The 18,919-nt window shown below is 28.2% G+C and overlaps 4 protein-coding genes across 9 annotated transcripts; 1 reads left to right on the forward strand and 3 right to left on the reverse strand.

The window, feature by feature from the left end:
• Positions 1–675: 675 nt before the first annotated feature.
• Positions 676–9,311, reverse strand: LOC114931251 (uncharacterized). 5 transcript variants are annotated; one of them, XM_085481745.1, is made up of 16 exons: positions 9,068–9,309; positions 8,303–8,871; positions 6,129–6,304; positions 5,538–5,825; positions 5,213–5,437; positions 4,662–5,138; positions 4,377–4,559; positions 4,061–4,276; positions 3,633–3,827; positions 3,411–3,550; positions 2,942–3,314; positions 2,550–2,768; positions 2,383–2,451; positions 2,176–2,282; positions 1,945–2,098; positions 676–1,158 (listed from the first exon to the last, which is right to left on the reverse strand). In XM_085481745.1, exons 2-16 carry the CDS (start codon positions 8,346–8,348, stop codon positions 967–969), a joined length of 3,060 nt encoding a protein of 1,019 aa, XP_085337871.1. In that variant the 5' UTR covers positions 8,349–8,871; positions 9,068–9,309; the 3' UTR covers positions 676–966. The 5 variants fall into 5 exon arrangements, with proteins under 5 accessions (XP_085337871.1, XP_085337872.1, XP_085337870.1 ...); XM_085481746.1 differs by having other exon boundaries at positions 3,417–3,550; positions 9,068–9,308; XM_085481744.1 differs by lacking the exon at positions 676–1,158 and having other exon boundaries at positions 1,335–2,098; positions 4,076–4,276; positions 9,068–9,311.
• Ostgamma (oligosaccharide transferase gamma subunit) lies at positions 9,027–11,245 on the forward strand. Its single transcript, XM_029303227.2, has 8 exons — positions 9,027–9,316; positions 9,400–9,578; positions 9,656–9,773; positions 9,837–9,977; positions 10,103–10,243; positions 10,326–10,476; positions 10,584–10,749; positions 10,934–11,245. The coding sequence occupies exons 1-8, from the start codon at positions 9,233–9,235 to the stop codon at positions 10,947–10,949; spliced, it is 996 nt and encodes a 331-aa protein (XP_029159060.1). The 5' UTR covers positions 9,027–9,232; the 3' UTR covers positions 10,950–11,245.
• On the reverse strand, positions 9,793–13,155 carry LOC146723518 (polyprenal reductase-like). Its single transcript, XM_085481748.1, has 5 exons — positions 12,561–13,155; positions 12,228–12,376; positions 11,947–12,135; positions 11,581–11,876; positions 9,793–11,517 (listed from the first exon to the last, which is right to left on the reverse strand). The coding sequence occupies exons 1-5, from the start codon at positions 12,752–12,754 to the stop codon at positions 11,425–11,427; spliced, it is 921 nt and encodes a 306-aa protein (XP_085337874.1). The 5' UTR covers positions 12,755–13,155; the 3' UTR covers positions 9,793–11,424.
• A 549-nt stretch (positions 13,156–13,704) lies between these two features.
• LOC114931252 (TNF receptor-associated factor 6) lies at positions 13,705–16,195 on the reverse strand. Of its 2 annotated transcripts, none has more exons than XM_029303225.2 (6): positions 15,812–16,195; positions 15,669–15,728; positions 15,311–15,441; positions 15,032–15,240; positions 14,840–14,957; positions 13,705–14,762 (listed from the first exon to the last, which is right to left on the reverse strand). In XM_029303225.2, exons 2-6 carry the CDS (start codon positions 15,723–15,725, stop codon positions 14,216–14,218), a joined length of 1,062 nt encoding a protein of 353 aa, XP_029159058.1. In that variant the 5' UTR covers positions 15,726–15,728; positions 15,812–16,195; the 3' UTR covers positions 13,705–14,215. The 2 variants fall into 2 exon arrangements, with proteins under 2 accessions (XP_029159058.1, XP_029159057.1); XM_029303224.2 differs by having other exon boundaries at positions 14,840–14,960; positions 15,812–16,191.
• Positions 16,196–18,919: the final 2,724 nt, after the last annotated feature.

Consider the following 18,919-nt stretch of genomic DNA (forward strand, 5'->3'; position numbering starts at 1 on the left):
TCCAACAGGTTTTTTCCATCGTGTAATCGCTTCTGAATAATACTACTGTATTTTATACAGTATAAAACACAGTGGTATTCATAAAATATTTGTATACTTAAGCAAATCTACATTGCGTATATAAAACATAAAATATTAGTAATTAACGTTCTATTTAAATACTTGTCTTCTTAAACTGTTTTCATATATTATATTATTATTTAAATATTATCTAATTTTATAAAATAATGATTATTATAATATATTTACAGTGTTTAAATTATTACTAATAAGAAATCAATTCTGTTTGAATAATTTAATTCGATATAATTTTCTATTTTTATAACAAATCTGAAATAAAATTGGTTTTATTTTTATAAATCTAGGAACAGAAATTATATCTTTTTACGTGTATATGGAAGAGTATTTATATAAAAATGTTTAAAACACTGTATTTTATATAAAAAAATATATTATAAAATTTATAAAACACATTATTTTGAGAAATTATACTATAAGATATACATATGTACTCATGTATATATGTATGTACTGTAGCAATTCTTAATATTAATCAAAAAATAAGATTATGCAGTTAGACATGTTTTATATTAATATAATCAATTAATACAATATGCATACAAAATCATACAAAATTATTAAAAATAAAATATATTAAAAATATTTCTTTACATGTTCTATAATAAAAATATATTGCCCGAAATACATTTGAAATATCATTTCAAGTTTGAAACATAATGGCAAAATTAACAGTAGGAGGATAATTAACAATTATTTTATAATTAAAAAATCTTTTTTCTTTCGAAAAATCAATTTCTTAAATTAAAAAAAAACAATACAAGTATTTATCGCGGCAAATATATTAATTTATAATTTTTTTTCTTTTTTTCAGAAAATTATCTCGAATACAACTCGTTTTAAACAATTATAATCTAGATTAATAAGTTAAGAAGACAAGTTATTGAATTACTGCTTAAGATTATAATCGTTTTGATTTCTTAATGACAGCGGTATCTTATGCGGTGAAGAAATGGGAGTCGAATGTACCAATCCCACATTTTCCTTGCCTTTCCAATGAGATCGTTTTTCTTCCTTTTCTTTTAACATGTCTATAGTCTTTTGTTGTTGCTCGATTAATTTGGTCTTGATACGTAATTCCTAAAAAAATCATTACCAGTCATCATTATCATATTAAATCTTTAATTAGGAAAAAAAAGAAAATTAAAATATACAAAAATACAAACAGCACATATCACACATACATTTATTTATAATTACAACAAATTCAATTCAGTATTGTATATTATTGGAAACAAATAAAAACGCAATGTAGATTTGCTTAAGTATAAAAATATTTATTTCTATAAAAAAAATCTCTATATAAAATGTGTAACTGGAAAATATTAAATTGGTATATTATTTACATGATAATCAAAATGTACATCATAATTCATATTTCCTGCCAAACTTAAATGTCATACGTTATTGCATTACTGATTAGGTTCGTGAACGTGCGAATGATATTGTATATACAAGTGTTTTCAATAATTTCATAGCGACATTTTCATTAAAAATATATTATGTAGTAAGCAGATATATACTCGTACATATATCTACAAACATCCATACACACATACACATACATATAGATTTAAGTATATATCTATATGTACATGTATCAAAACTGACATATATTAAAAAAACAGCCAAAATTGTAATAAAAAATGCGAACACAACAGTAAATCTATCCAAACGTACCAAGTGATAAATTTCCGCGTATTTTTTACTAATTTTCCGATGATATATACTTAATAGATACGTACATATATACAGACATGTACATATAAATATCTTTTTATATGCAAAATCAAAATCGACATACAGAAAAAAAACAGAAAAAATTGTAAAAAGAAATGTGACCGCAGTAGACCTATGCAAACGCACCTGTTCCAACTGATAATTTTTGTCTTTTAAGTGAGCAACATGTTTGATCCTTTGCTTAGGATTCTGATGACCGATTACTTCCGCATACTTTTCACTAATTTCCTCATAATCCTTTGTGAGATGATTGTTTAATTCCATAATTTTATTGACTTCCCTATATAGAATACAATACATTGTTATTTTTAGAATTCGTGATCAATGAAAAGGACTTTCGTATTAAATTGTACTCACTCTTCGGCTTTTTCTCGCTGCGCTTTTTCTTCTTGAAGTTGTTGCGTAAGTGCATTTTGCAAAGATCTCCATTTGTTTCGTTTTTGCTCTAATAATAAAGTGGCTTCCTGTAACAAGAAATTTTATTCTTTGACTATTCTATTCTTTTATAAAGTTTATTTCAACATAATGACGAATTTTTTAGCTGTTTTCAAAAAAGATAATTACCTCTGCATCTTTTTCTTTTGCTCGGAACCACTCCACTTTTTGAGAAAGCTCTTCTATCCGACCGTTTGCCTGTAAATATTTTGAATATATAATTTTTAATAAATAATAAATATGATTATATTTAAGCTATGATTCTCTCATCGTTTTAACAATATACTCGAACTTACAGTGTCTACAATATTTTTATATTGTGCTGCTTGATCTTTAAGTAATTGATTATTTTTCTCTAATTCTTCCAGGCTCTTTAATTGTTTCGTAAGTTTAACATTTTCCAATTCCAGTCGTGACTTGCTACACTCCAGAGCATCAGTTTCTTCTTCTAATTTGAGTAATTGATTTTGCATGTTATGAAGAATTTTTAATTCTTCATCAAGTTGCTTCTTTAACTACGATAGAATTTGATAATTCAAATATAAATAAAAGCTCTAATAATAATAAATAATAGCCTCTACACTACTTGATAATTCAAATTAAAAACTTTTAGAAACATCTTAACAGTTTTGTTAATTGTACAGAGTATCAATCTCAAAATGAGTTGCAATAATAAGTATACAATTACCTCATTATTTAGTAAAGATTTCTGCTCGCATTCATTCTGAAGTCTTAAAATTTCTTTTGCTGCTTCTTGTTTCAGGTTCTCAATTTTTGTTTCAAAAATAGATTTCATTGATTTAAATTGAGATAAATTATTAGTTTCATATTTATCTATCAGCTCTCTCTGAGTATCTAATCCTTTCATGTGAGTTTGAATTTGCTCATCTACCAATTGACTGTTATTGCGCATCACACTAAGCAGATCTTTATGCTCGCGTATACAATCCTCACTATGTTTCAATTCATCCTGTAGTTTTTCCACATCAGCATTACTCTGCGCCAAACGATTACTAAGCGCGATAATGGATGCTTCATTTTCGGCTATTATTATTTCAAACCTAAATATTTGTATAAGATGTTTAATCAGTTTATAATAATCAAAATATTAAAATGATAGAGATTAGATATTATAAAAATGAAACTGATTAACTGACATCAACCTTCTTTTTCTAGCAACCATTTCAGCCGCTTCTGTTCTGATGTGATCCTTTAAAGCTCTCAATTCTTCCCTTTTGTCCGCCAATTCAGTTTCCGCTCTATCCAGCTCAATTTGTAAACTTTGACTAAAACTTTCCTAAACATCCCAATTTATCATAACTCTATTTGTGAACAACAATTTATTATGTACAATATCATCAATTGTGATGCATAATCACCTGAGTTTCTATGGATAGTCTAAGCTCCTCGAGTGTTGCAGAGAGCTTGGCGATTTCAGCATCTTTTTGCGAAAGTTTATCATCTAATACAACACGTTCCGTTTCTACACGAAGCAAGCATGCTTTGTATCTTTCATTTGTAAGTCGCATCTCATCTTCAACGGTGTTTTGTGTCTCTTTCATCATGGCATTGACCTAAATACAAAAATTCTATTTTAATATTTGTGAAGATGTTACTCCATTATAACAAAAATTATCTCAAACATCACAGAAAACAAAAAGACAACATCTACAGACAAACATTTAGAGACAGATAGTGCACACATAATTTCATAATAATTTATAGAAATTGCAATGTTCAAAATTAAGAGTTCACACAAGTGTTAAAAAACGAGCAATTAATGAGTGATGTTTGGCATTTTACGCACGTGTAATCCGCTTACTTTCGCGTCCCATTTAGCAATAACTTTTTTTATTTGTTCTTCGTTTTCGGCACGACATGCTGCTAACTTGTTTCTTTTCTCAGATTCTGCATTTGTAATTGTTTCTTCAGCATGTTTCATTATTCGTTTAATTTCCTCTTCTTTCTTTTTTGTGATAGCTTGTTTTAATTCATCTAATTCTTTATCTTTTATTAATGCAATCTATATAAAGTAATATACATATAATTATATAATAATTATATAATAATTCAAGATAAACAATTATATATTTGTTACAATTAAAATGGAAACTTTTACATACATTTTCTAGTTCTTTCAGATGTTCTTCTTTGGCATTATTTAACAATTGTTGTAGTTGCAATTTCTCTTCATTATGTACATTTTTCACATCATTTAAATTCTTTTTATATTTTTCTACCATAGTAATATGTTTCTCATTTGAGAGTTCCAATTCAGTCTGAGCCTGTTGCAATCGTTGGCTTACCTGAAAATAAATAAGAAAATTAAATAAAAATTATATGATTAAAATAAATGATTTATAGTGTGTGTGTGTGTGTGTGTGTATGTATACATAGAAGATACACACATCTTTATAAAGTCTTTGAAGATCTTTTAATTCTTCTATAAGAAAAGAATTTGTTTCTTCCATTTCATTTGCTTTCACTTTTGCTTCTGATTCACATGTCTTATAATTTTCACTTTCCATTAATAATTTTTTCTTTTCTTTCAGGAAATCATTTTTCAAATGTTGAATTTCTTTCTCGTGTTTGTCAGTGAGATCAGAAATTCGTTTAATGGAATCGTCGGCAAGTTTCTCATATTCGGCTTTAAGTTCATCTAATTCACATTGTAGAGCAGATAACTGAGCCTGAAGTTCCAAAATAACATTCTGCTTTATTTCCAATTTAGATTCAAGATTAGATCGTTCTTGAATCACATCCGTAACACAAACATCGAGTTGACTTTTTTCTTTTTGTAACAATCCAATTTCGGTATCGTAATCGCCTTTCATCTCTTCTAACTTATTTTGTAGTTCTTCAATGCGCGTTTCAAGAGCTTCAATCTATTTAAAAAATGAAATTTTTAATATAGCAGTTTATACATCACGTTTTTAAAATAAAGTAATCTAATTTATACCATTGCTTTCTTCTCTTCTTTCATGGCATACAATTCAGCTTCTAATACTGTTATTTTTCTTGATAGTTCGGCTGCACGATTTCTGAGTTCTGTCTCCATTGCCTTTCGTGTTGAGATCTCTCGTTCTCTTTCTTCAGATACTTCTAATAATTGAAGGCGAAGCAGTTGCACTTCTTCTTGATGTTTATCATCATGATTACTTATTATTTCCTGTTGCATTTTAGCCTGTAAATAAAAAAAATATGATATACTGATATATATATATATATATATATATAAAGATATAAATAACAAATAACTTTTTATTAGAAATTATTATATTAACCATTGCTTCTATATCTTCTGCATGCTGTATTTCTATTTCATTTTGTTTCTTGTGTAGCTTTTCTATCTCGGCTTCTAATTTTCGTACATCTTCTTTCATTTCCTCTATGTGCCTCTCATGTTCCTGTATAGTCTTGTCCTTATTCAAACATTCTACTTGAAGATCCGCAAGTTGCTGGTTAGATTCATATTTCATATTTTGATTTTTCAATGTATGTCCATTTTTTGCCTTATTGTTACAAGCGGGCTGTGTCGACTTCGTGACCAATCGCTTTCGCGGCAATTGAGGCTACATAAAAATATAATTATTTAACTAAATATAATAATTATTAATCACAGTAATATTTCTAAAAAAATTGGCATATATTTTTTTTATTTAAATAATATTCATTTAATTAATATTCTACGTTATTTAATTTAATTAAAAAGGACGGATTTAATCGTATTTTAAAAAAAGAATATATATTTAAAGATTAATTAATAATGTATAGTTTTCTATTTCTACAGTTATTCATCATAATTTCTTTTTATAAGCAAAGCTTTACTTTAGTGCAATTGCAATTCAATCGGCAGCAAAATGTATAAGTCTTACCGCTCGAAAAACAGCAGTCGACGTGACCGTATTACTCTTTCCTGATACATTCGAAACATTGCATTCTGCGCTGCCTGTGCTTCTATTATCTAAAAATCTATCAGATTTTTCGATGACAGACCCTTTTATCTTAGTGTCGAATTTCGGATCATAAGCGCCTGGTGGAGGTGTTTCGCCTGCAAAATCACAACATATACTTTAATGAATCAGAATAACAAAATCTATTCTAAGAAATCATTTTCTTAACTGCAAATATTTATTAACATTATTATCATTTGCCGATATAATTTGGAAATATACGTTTCACTATTAAATTAAGATTTTAAAAGGTCATATGTATATGTACATATATCATTTTTATAATATTTTAATTTTACAATTTCTGATACAAGAAAATTAGATCTCTCAATATCGACGATAATCTCGTCAATAATAGCAAATAAACTTGTGTTAATTATTTTCTGGGTATGTGTAGAGACCCCGAAAAGAAGTTTATTTGCTATTATCCCGTGTAGAAATTTAAATGTGGCAGACTTAGAGGGATAAGTCTTAGAAATAATAACATAATATTGCGCAACTATGCAAGCATCGCAAGGACAAAGAAGAGAAAAGATGCGGTTAAATAGACTTCCTTTTGGCGCGCATGGGGAGACACAGGCGCAAATGGGAAAGACAGCTGTTCTGAATGTGAGGGATATAGCTCTATGGGGTGGAATAACCAGATGTAGAGCCAGCAACGTTCCCACCCCATCGTGTCCATACGTAATAAAACGCGTCTTCTTCTCTTATTGTCTGCCGCGAGTTTTCTTTGCGGGGATCAATATATGAAATTTAAAGGTCCTTAGATCAAGAGAGACACGTAAAGTATAAAAAAAATTATGAATATAAAATATAATATGGCCTCTCTCTCTTATTAATTCAAGCAGTTATCTGCACAATAGAATAAGAAGATTACAAGAAAAATAAAAATATATATAACATATATAAATATAAGTATATATAATTAAAAAAATATATATATATATATATGTATAATAAACAAGTAGCAAAAATATCAATCAGAATATCATAATCAGAAAACAAAGATATGTATAATGTATTGTGTAGCTATGGTAAATATATATCAGATACATGCATATAAAAGATTTAAATTAGCTAAAATACTGAATATATTTCTTATAATCGATTTCATTACTTTGCTATGTTTTTCCCATTATAAAAATAAAATTTATAGAAAAAAATTTTGTTTTTTTGTGTGCACGCCTATGTGTGTAATAACAATATATTATAAATTATTCGTAGAATAAATATACAAATATGCATTTATAATAAAAATTATTTGCATTTATATTTATTGTATTGTAAAATATAGTAATTTTTTATTTATATGTAAATTGTATTTTGTATATATAAATAATAAAGAGAAAAATATTACATGCATATAAAATTCAAACTTATGCTATGAATATATTTTAACTGAAAAAAATACAGAATGCACAAAAATAGCTATATATAAGAAAATATAAATGCGTTTTATAAATATAAATATTTTGTAATATAAATATTTCTTTTAATATCTCTTTATATAAAAGTATGTTCAAGTACATTTAAAAAAAATGTTTAATTAAATATACAAAGTAGTATAATTATATATAATAATTGAAATCTTAGTATAAATTGTAATGGAAACAAATTATCTTATTGTTAATAAATGCAAGACGATACATTCTAATCTGTTAAAGTTTCATGTTTCATATGTGATCTGTATAAGTGGAGCTTCTCTTTCTCTCTCTCTTTCTATCTTTCTCTTTCTTTTGCTCTCGGCGTTTTCCCGCCACACAACATATCCATTTAAGACATTATACATTAATATTAACATAATAAAAATATTGTAAATGTGAGTTTCATGTAATTGTCAGTTTATTTTAAGAAAATTTGCACTTAAAAAAATTTGTCTTATCGGATTATTTATATGTAGTCACACAGACGATTAAGCATTTCGTCCAAAAAAATCTCATATCAAAAATTATATGTATATTCTGTCAAATTAGGAACAATTAAATTCCCCATCAATTGGACGTATAAAGATAAACAAAAAAATCAAGTAAACTTAATCAACCAGGCCAACTCGACGCAGCGTAGACTCTCGTTCCTAGTTTCAACAAATAACTTACTTTCAAGTTCGTTGAATCGCTGTACCCTCGCCTTGGAGAAAGACATCGCCTGGCCGCACGTATATATGATTTTTTAACAATCTTGGACAACTCCAACCCTCTGCTTCTTACCGAACGATTGTTTACGTTCGGGACGCGTTGCGAGATGAGAAACAACCGGATCGTCGGCACCGATCAACGGCTCCTCGTCGATGGTCCCTCTGGGTTCCTCTTTCCTTCCCTAGCCTCGCTTCTGCGAGGACGAAGTTGCGGACCGCGCTCGATCACCCCGAACACTGCTCGTTCCGAACACCGATGTCTGAATACGCTTGTCGCATCGGTTACATTCGATTTGAAATGACGGTTAAATTAGTCGACCTAACCGCGACTGCCGCGAGGATTCGTCGCGCAGATGGCACCGCTGTCGCGCGAGCGACCAATCAGCTGTTGCTCGGTTGCCTTGCGCGATCTACACCTCTTTGCACAATGCAAATTGCACCGTTGGCTTGTATTTTTTTTTTAGCTGCACTTTTTGCATATTCTCTCCTCTCGCGAGTTTTTTTTCTCTCTTCTTCTATTCAATTTTCTTCCTACAAATATTGAATTTAAATTCTAAATTGCAGAAAATGCTTGTAAAGTAAAAATGAAGCAAAATATATTTGCTTATTTTCTACGGTTTTTTTTATAATTACGGGCGAAAATAAATAAAATTAATAAAATTAATAAAATTAATAAAATAAATAAATATAAAGATTGTAAGAGAACAAATAAATAATTTGCACTCACACGTCAAATGCCACGTTGTAGTTGGATGAACCAATGAGGTTTCACGATATCATATCATAGTCCACGCGATTATCAATGGCTGACGCTGATCACTCTGAACAGTGTATGTCGCCGGTATAGAGGAGACGTTTTTTGTAAATTTCGCATATCAATCCTCCGTTTACGATGAAGTATAAACTTTATGCAACATTCCTGGTTCTATTCGTCTTAAGCTTAGGCTATGTCACCTGTCAATACAGAACGAAAAACGTGAGAACTTCTTGACATTTTTCATTGACCATTATTTTAGTCAAATGTTCCATGTGTTATCTTATTTTTTCTTTTCCATATAGAATCAAGGTTCCTCCTTAACAGAACGTGTACAACAAATGACGGAAATGACCATGAAGAGATCGGTACTGAAATTCAATGGACCAAAATTTAAACAATATATTAAAGCTACTCCGAGAAATTATTCTATCATTGTTATGTTTACTGCCATGGCACCTCAGAGGCAATGTCAGATTTGCAGGTAGACTGACACGTGTATATACTCGTGAATATATTACAGAAACTATAAATATATTAAATTTTTTGTCATAATTTCAGACATGCCAATGATGAATTTACAATAGTAGCCAATTCATTCCGATATTCTCAGGTGTACTCCAACAAGTTATTCTTTGTCTCTATTGACTTTGACGAAGGATCAGATGTGTTTCAACTGGTAAATAAAACTACATATCTACAAGAATGTAAAAGAATATATTTAACGTACAATATGTTATAGATGAGGCTGAACACTGCGCCAGTGTATATGCATTTTCCACCCAAAGGGAAACCAAAGGCTGCTGATACAATGGACATCCAAAGAGTAGGATTTGCTGCGGAAGCAATAGCAAAATGGATTGGTGAACGTACAGATATTCAGGTAATACTATTACATTTCTTGCAGCATGCTTGTTATGGTTGCATTCATTACATTGAAATAATGTTGATATTTGTTAGAATATTTATTTTACTTTCGTAATAATAATATTTTATTGTTAATTACAGATCAGGGTATTTAGACCACCAAATTACTCTGGCACGGTAGCAGTAGTAATGTTGCTAGTTCTCATAGGAGGTTTCCTATATCTCAGACGTAACAATTTAGATTTCATTTACAATAAAACCATTTGGGGACTTGGTGCTTTGGTAAATATATTTTCTACTATTTTATTATATATAAATTTTGTTACTTTATAAACAAATAATCTTGATACACTTGTGTTTATAGTTTTTCAGTTTAACTATGACATCTGGACAAATGTGGAATCATATTAGAGGCCCACCTTTTATTCACAAGTCACCAAATGGAAATGTAGCTTATATTCATGGATCTTCTCAAGGACAGTTTGTATTGGAAACTTACATTGTTATGGTCATAAGTATCCTTTTTCTATAAATTTTCTCAGAAATTTATTTAAAAAGATTGAATTGAGATACAAAAAAATTGAGTTTGCACTTTATATTTAGACCTTAATTGTATGAAAAGATGGAGCAGTAGTGTTAGGAATGATTCTAATGACTGAAGCTGCAGCTCGTAAAGGTGATGTGAAAAAACGCAGAATATTTGCGGTGTTAGGTTTGGGATTAGTCGCAATTTTCTTCAGTCTTCTTTTATCAATATTTAGGAATAAAGCACAAGGCTATCCATATAGGTATGTAAAATATTTTATCTGGATAAAAATAGTTAATATAAATATATATTTTATGTTGGAGCATGATGATATTATTGGAAATATATTGAAAAAATATATCTCAATATCATCATGCTTCATATTTGAATTATTTTAAGAATTCTTATTACATTCGTATCCCAGGGAAGAATAATTTCTGTTTCAGCTTATTGTTCAAATAGACTAGATAGGTGCAGAAAAAAAAAAACATTTTCATACATTTTTCATTATGATGTGAAACATTTGGCAATTTGGTATAGAATAATAGGTAATCAAGAAAAGTTTTCATAATTAAAAGGTAAAAGATTATATATTGTTATATTAATGTTGTATCAATATCTTAATTATATTGTATATTGTGTAAAAAACCATATTTAAGACTATTGTTCTTCAATGAGATAAACACCACTATATGCAAATATGTATTTAATAACTATGCTATAAAATAATAATAATAAAACCTTATTGAAGTTTTTTATTCAATGTGCATATTATTCATTCACAATAGTAATAAATAAATAAATAAATTATATATATATATATATATATATATATATATATATATGGATGTGTGCGTGTACCAGTTATTGACTGATCTATTGTTCTAAAAAAATAATAGGTATATAATATGATATCTGGATTCTTTCACAATATTTCTTACCAGATATAAGGAATTAAAATATTTCTTTCTTTTGGATAATTTTTGAAAGTTTTATGATACCATTCATGAGACAAAACTGCACATACCAACTAAAAAGAAATTAATTGTATTAGTTTTTAACTAAAAAAAATGTAGAGCTATATTTTTGATACCTGGTTTGTTATGACCCAAATAGTGATGTAATGAAATGTAGAAGCTTGCCAAAGTATCACAGACAACATTATGTATATAATTATTTCTGTAAATTGTAATGGATTTGTTATATACTTAAATAATCCATCAAATGGTATCTTATGTTCTTTTGTTACGATTTCGCCATCTTCATTCTTACGTAATCCCGCTAGAATAAAATTGCTTTGAAGTTGAATGGTTGATGACCATAAACATATAAGTGTACAGATTATGTCTGTAATTGTTAATTTATACAAGAGTAAACTTGTATGTGAATCTGTAATAAAAAGCAATATATATAAATTGTGACAAAAGTATAATATATTTGCAAATTTTTGAAGATATACCTCTAATAAATCCTTTAGATTCACCTACAATACACAAAAATATTCCTGTGTAATGTATAAAACCAATAAAATAAACGCCTAAACTCATTTTCTGATCACCAAATATATTGACAAAACATGTCTCATAAGCTCTTTTCCAACATTGTATATTTAATATAACAATGGCTAGAATTACATTTTCTGCTGGTACTGAAAAAATAATCAACTATAGTTATACATTTATACACATACAAATTTCTTTATAATTAATAACATAATCAGATAAAAAGGAGATTATATACTTAAAGGTTTTCTCGATGTTCCTAATGATATATCCAATAATGCAAATACAATTTCAGGTATATTCCCATCAAACAAAAATTTGTAACAAATCAAGCAAAGTGTAACAGTCGATACAGGTCCAGAAAAAATATAAAAATGTTTAAACCATCTAAATTAAAATTTTAAAAGATTAAAAGTATTTAATATTTACTTGAAAAGCATATATATATTAACTTATTCTCTAATATATTCTCAAAAAAATTTTTAACAATATAATTTATTATTAAATATTATATAATAAATTGTAGTAAGTAATTATCTAACTTATCTTTATATTTTAATTTTTAACTTACCTTTTGGGCACATATAAATATGCTAATACAGTGTCATCCTTCGTTGTGGTAACATAATACTTGCTATAAAGAACATCTGACATCACTGAAGGTAAATAAATATTTATATACTTATATAATAATCTGTGTAAAACTATAATCGATGCAGATGCAATGAAAACGTAGCGTATAATGTTTATATCCATGCTGTCCATTTCGTTGTTTATATTCTCCTTAACATTAGTGAACTGATCTGGTAACTGTGAGTTGTAACTTCTCCTTAGAAAGTCTTTGTGATACTTAAGCCAATGTTCCACTTTTCGTATAATGCAGAAGATTGCAACACTGTAATACAATATGGCAAATAATATATTTCAACAATTTATTTTTGATTTTGACTAATTTATGTAAATATCTAGTATAATGTATATATTAATTAGCGACCATCGCGGAATTTTTTGGAACTTTACTTAAATAGCTCATCAACTCGTACTTTCTATTTTGTATGAATAATGTAAGAATAAAAAAAACATAAGATTTTTATATAATTAAGTACATGCTATGTTATAAAAAATCAGAAATTTTTTATATTCTTTTTCTTCCCGCATTTTTATGATAAATTATTTTTCTCCCTATATAAGAGAGATTAATAATATATATATTAATAAGTTTTTTCACAAATTATAGATAGATAAATAAATAATTGTAAATCATGGGAAATCAATTTTACAAGATTTATTTTTACTGAAAATATGACACTTAATATATACATGTATACTGATATAGGATATAATAAAATAGGAATTAAGTTACATATACATTTACAAATACAGGATAATAAAATAGGAACTTTCAGCATATATCAGCAATTTATACTATCAAGCAAACAAACTACTTTCGACATTTATTGTAAAAAAAAAAAAAAAAAAAATTATTGCTTCTAATATCATAATTTAATATAACTGCACAACAAATAGAGAAGTTTAAATATATATATATATATATATATATATATTTATATATATTTAAACTTCTATATATATATATATATATATATATATATATTTAAACTTCTCTATTTGTTGTGCAGTTATATTAAATTATGATAGAAGCAATTTTTTATATATATATATGTATGTATTTAATAAAATCAAATATAAAAAGATAAAGCAAAAGAAAAACTTTATTATATTCATGGACGGATACAGTTCCAGTAAGTAAAAAAAATCGTGTGCATTTTTAACTTATTATAGTATGTTTAGTAAGATTGCACCAATTTTACAAAAATAAATAAGAATTTAAAAAAGTTGAGAAAAAACAATTATTTTCTGTAAACATTAAATATTTGTAATAATTAATCTTTCAATAATTGTTAATCTTTGACGATTTTCCGATTTTTACAAAAATGTCAAATATGTTATAAAATTCGATGCAAAACTTACGAAATATATACATGTAAATTCTACTTGTCTATATATAAATTATATATTTGTAAATAAAGTTATTCTTTCTTTTAAAATATATAATAGCCACATATATATACATATATGTGTGTGTGTGCGCGCGCGTGTGTGCGTGTGTGTGCGTGCGTGTGTGTGTGTGTGTATCACAATTTAAACTAATAAAATAGAATAGAAAGACGTATATTTAAAAATACGTGCTGATATTAGATATCTTTAATTGTGTGCGCGGACTTCTATTCTAAAAATTAGACTATCCTGTTGCAGAAAATTGGATATCTCGCATACGTGTACAAATTCGGTATATCCAAAGCTGCGTTTGTTCAATTCGCACGTAGGTTTTCGAAACGCTTCGAGATCTGGTCTCGATGACGTTATTTCGCGTATATTTTTTTCCGAATCTTGCGGATGTACTAATACAAAATACATTGTGCCATTAAATGGCCAGTCTAAAGCGTCATCATTCTCTGATTTCATGATATGCAAAAGCAAAGACAGATAATTTGAATCTTTAGAGGATATATTAATTCTGGCGCAAATCTTATATCCATTCGGACTCGTATAAAAACCTGGACTATAGAACATTTTTAAAGGATCGTTGATCATAGCCGTAAGTTTCTCTTGGAAGGATTTTAGCCTCCATATGTAAACTCCATTACAATTTCGTAGACACATAGTTGCAAGCTGATTTTTCTGATTAGACACCGTTATAGAAAGCTCTCGATTTTCTTGTTCCAAAACTACTATCCTTTCATACAGATTTCTAGAAATCAAGTTCATAATTTTTATATATATTTTAATATAATATTAAAAATATATATCTAATTATATTTAGAATACTTGAGCAACTGTTGCCAATCAGGAGAAGGTTCTTCTCTGTCTGTAATCTGTGTCCCATTCTTTGGAGGTGGATCCCATAATTTTGATTCCGCAGACATTGCATTATTGGTACTTTGTACTACTAAACAATTGTAAGAATATATTAAGAGATGATTAAAGCAGTTTATATCTTTGACTTTATATAAAATATACCTTGAGATTCTGAAAGATTTCTTCTATAAGTGCACTGATTGATATGTGTTTCCATATCCACAGGAGACAGTTCTACTTGGCAACCAAATTGCCGATAAGGACAAGTTGTACGCTTCTGAGATATCTCTCTACTAGTATAAAGATCTCTAAAGAGATCACTTCCAGATTTTAAGGGTCGACTATCGACTGGACAACAAGCACCCTCTTTCCTGATAATTAGCAATAAGCAATCAACTTGCATATAATAATTAAGTTTTGGTTAAATAAAATGCAACTTACTCAAGCCAAGTATAAATGCACTGTGAACAGAATTTATGTCCACAGGTTGTTAAAACTGGGTCGCGTAACCATGTTAGACAAATAGGACACTCGAATCTAGGCTCTACATAGCCTTTGATGCTCTCATCACACTGTGTGTAACGAAATTGTAAGTGGTAATTGTAAGTTTACAAATGAATGACATATTAGTATAGAATTTTAAAGCAAGTGCAGGCATGTTATTGTAAAAGTTAGCTTTGTTTGTGATAATCGAAAATTAATTTTTAATGTGACACACAATCACAGAAGATCAGAAAAAGGAGCCCTTAGATAAAAAGAAAGTCTTAGTTTCTACAAATTACAAGAGAAAAATACATACGGTTATACTTTCCTCAGCAATCTTAGCAGATATATTTGTGGTATTTGGTGTTTCCATAATCTGCAATAAAATGGTTAAATTTTAGATATTATTACTACATCAATATATAACTACAATATAATAAATTATTCTTATTTTCTTACCTAGACAATATTTTCTCATAGAAGCGATAATTGTAAAAATAATTTGATAGATTCTGACAATGAGACTTGTCACTTTATGTATATATACGTTTATATAGAATTCTATATATTATCTAAAAAAACATTTATTGTCTCACTGATCTCTTTTATAGTATGTAAAAATTTTCGGTAATTTAAATTTCTTCCTTTATTTGCAAAAAATGTAATGATTTTCACTATAATGTACTGAATAACGAAGTGTGAGTCACAACTAAAGTGTTAGAAAAGTATACTCTGTCTTTAACCTCAATATTATGACAGATAATGCCATCTACTGTAAATTGGTCAAAATAAATACAAATAAATGTTGCAATTTTCATATGGTATATCCAGAGAGAAAGATGAGAGCGGCCAGGCCGGCGTTTTGGCTGTTACCGTTTTTACGGGACTGCTTGAAGCGCCCCTCGCACCCGTTTTTAATATCGGAACTAACTGCACACCCATTTTCTGGCAGGGTCGATAAAGTTTGTATTTGGTGCGAGTCCGTGCTACGCCCATAATTTTCGTGTTAACACAGTATCACGTATTCATTCTGTATATGTGCGATCTTTTCTCTTTATATATATATATATATATATATATGTATTTATATAATTTGTATAAAAACTAAAATATAATTATTAAAATATATATATATATGTATATGTGTAATGAAATATATAAATCTTATTTTAATTAAAATAAAAAGAACGATTAATTGTTCGACCACCTGGATTTTGGAATGTAATTTTTAATATATATTATATTATATTTAATATTTATCGCCGCTTCTATTAATATGAAGTGCAATGTCAACGTGCAATAATGTACAATTATTTAAAGTTTCCATGCCTAATGTATCATGCCGGTATAAAAGAACGTCAAGTAGCATGCGTAGCCGAGCAACTAAGATGACGAGCTGAAATCGTGGACATTTCAAGTTCAAACCCCTACCTTTTTCAGCTTTTTTTTTCACTTTTTTCAAATAAGTTATTATGTGTATAAATGTGTAATAATCAATATATCATTATTTGATAATTTTTTTTGTAATGGAACAAAATAAATTATTTTTTAATTCTGCAAGGAATTTAATTATTAATGCAAACGCCCACACACATAATTTAGATATTCAATTTTTTTTAGTTCAAATGTTTCTTGCAATCTGTATACGACAATCAGTCCACTCGCTGTGCCACAGATTGCATCGCATAATACGCTCAGAGTTATAATACGATAGAGATCGCTTTTTTTCGCTGTTTTTCCTTGAAATAAATAAATTTTACGTGTTGTGTACGCGTGTTTAGTATATTTGTTTCTTTCATATTAATTTTAACTATAATTAGTTTTTTAATTAAGATTATTTTAGTGTTAGTTGTTTATTTGTTAGTGTCCTGTTTTCTTTAATTTCGCATTTTTTAATTTTCTTTTTTTTTGGTGTTGGTGCTAATTATTATTTTTATTTTACAATGTCGAGTAAACACCGGTTTTACGATAAATGTGTGTATTTAAATTGCACAAATATTAGGACAAAAGATGGAAAACGTTTATTTCGATTTCCATTACAAACGGGTGCGAGACATGATTTATGGTTACGCAATAGTGGTGAGTTTATAAAATTGATTTACTTATTTATATCAATATATAATATATATTGATATGATATATGAAACAAATATATATATATATATTCTTTGTTTTTTTTAATAAAATATGTCAGATATTATGTATGTTTACGTATGGATTACGTTGAAGTGTTTCTTTGCCGCGTTTTTCTGATCTCGCCGACGGTTCGCGAATCCTGTGCGAATAAAAAACGATGCGCGTGTGTGTGTGCGTGCGATTGTGATGATCAGTTTCAGTTCGTCTTCAACGCTTCAAAAATAATATAAAATCGTTCTAATGTGTTATACAAAAATATGTTTTTATAAACTTACAGAAGTTCGGGACCTCTTCTCTCGTCAAGCGTCAAAAACTAATTATAGTTAAAATTAATATGAAAGAAACAAATATACTAAACACGCGTACACAACACGTAAAATTTATTTATTTCAAGGAAAAACAGCGTAAAGCGATCTCTATCGTATTATAACTCTGAGCGTATTATGCGATGCAATCTGTGGCACAGCGAGTGGACTGATTGTCGTATACAGATTGCAAGAAACATTTGAACTAAAAAAAATTGAATATCTAAATTATGTGTGTGGGCGTTTGCATTAATAATTAAATTCCTTGCAGAATTAAAAAATAATTTATTTTGTTCTATTACAAAAAAAATTATCAAATAATGATATATTGATTATTACACATTTATACACATAATAACTTATTTGAAAAAAGTGAAAAAAAAATCTGAAAAAGGCAGGGGTTTGAACTTGAAATGTCCACGATTTCAGCTCGTCATCTTAGTTGCTCGGCTACGCATGCTACTTGACGTTCTTTTATACCGGCATGATACATTAGGCATGGAAACTTTAAATAATTGTACATTATTGCACGTTGACATTGCACTTCATATTAATAGAAGCGGCGATAAATATTAAATATAATATAATATATATTAAAAATTACATTCCAACATCCAGGTGGTCGAACAATTAATCGTTCTTTTTATTTTAATTAAAATAAGATTTATATATTTCATTACACATATACATATATATATATATTTTAATAATTATATTTTAGTTTTTATACAAATTATATAAATACATATATATATATATATATATATATATATAAATAAAGAGAAAAGATCGCACATATACAGAATGAATACGTGATACTGTGTTAACACGAAAATTATGGGCGTAGCACGGACTCGCACCAAATACAAACTTTATCGACCCTGCCAGAAAATGGGTGTGCAGTTAGTTCCGATATTAAAAACGGGTGCGAGGGGCGCTTCAAGCAGTCCCGTAAAAACGGTAACAGCCAAAACGCCGGCCTGGCCGCTCTCATCTTTCTCTCTGGTATATCTTTGCAATACCAGAAGTTTTATTATATACTCTTGTGATGACAGAAGTTAATATTTGATATATTGATCAATTATTCCTCCTTTCATCTATACACATAATGAATATAATACATACA

The sequence above is a fragment of the Nylanderia fulva genome, unplaced genomic scaffold, assembly GCF_048542155.1.
Source record: "Nylanderia fulva isolate GAGA-0341 unplaced genomic scaffold, ASM4854215v1 Scaffold19, whole genome shotgun sequence".
Classification (NCBI taxonomy): Eukaryota; Metazoa; Arthropoda; class Insecta; order Hymenoptera; family Formicidae; genus Nylanderia; species Nylanderia fulva.

What these genes read in the sequence shown, in the direction of transcription:
- Ostgamma (XM_029303227.2), top strand. Translation starts at nt 9,233, where the DNA reads ATGAAGTATAAACTTTATGCAACATTCCTGGTTCTATTCGTCTTAAGC. An exon ending in GTGAACGTACAGATATTCAG is followed by an intron (nt 9,978 to 10,102) that starts GTAATACTATTA and finishes TGTTAATTACAG; the next exon opens with ATCAGGGTATTTAGACCACC. An exon ending in TTTGGGGACTTGGTGCTTTG is followed by an intron (nt 10,244 to 10,325) that starts GTAAATATATTT and finishes TTGTGTTTATAG; the next exon opens with TTTTTCAGTTTAACTATGAC.
- LOC114931251 (XM_085481741.1), bottom strand. Translation starts at nt 8,348, where the DNA reads ATGTCTTTCTCCAAGGCGAGGGTACAGCGATTCAACGAACTTGAAA. An exon ending in CGACTGCTGTTTTTCGAGCG is followed by an intron (nt 5,826 to 6,128) that starts GTAAGACTTATA and finishes ATTTTTATGTAG; the next exon opens with CCTCAATTGCCGCGAAAGCG. An exon ending in TTCAAAGACTTTATAAAGAT is followed by an intron (nt 4,560 to 4,661) that starts GTGTGTATCTTC and finishes ATTTATTTTCAG; the next exon opens with GTAAGCCAACGATTGCAACA.
- LOC114931252 (XM_029303224.2), bottom strand. Translation starts at nt 15,725, where the DNA reads ATGGAAACACCAAATACCACAAATATATCTGCTAAGATTGCTGAGGAA. An exon ending in TTGCTGAGGAAAGTATAACC is followed by an intron (nt 15,442 to 15,668) that starts GTATGTATTTTT and finishes CGTTACACACAG; the next exon opens with TGTGATGAGAGCATCAAAGG. An exon ending in GATTGGCAACAGTTGCTCAA is followed by an intron (nt 14,763 to 14,839) that starts GTATTCTAAATA and finishes CTTGATTTCTAG; the next exon opens with AAATCTGTATGAAAGGATAG.
- LOC146723518 (XM_085481748.1), bottom strand. Translation starts at nt 12,754, where the DNA reads ATGGACAGCATGGATATAAACATTATACGCTACGTTTTCATTGCATCT. An exon ending in TATTTATATGTGCCCAAAAG is followed by an intron (nt 12,377 to 12,560) that starts GTAAGTTAAAAA and finishes ATTTTAATTTAG; the next exon opens with ATGGTTTAAACATTTTTATA. An exon ending in TTTGGGTCATAACAAACCAG is followed by an intron (nt 11,518 to 11,580) that starts GTATCAAAAATA and finishes ATTTCTTTTTAG; the next exon opens with TTGGTATGTGCAGTTTTGTC.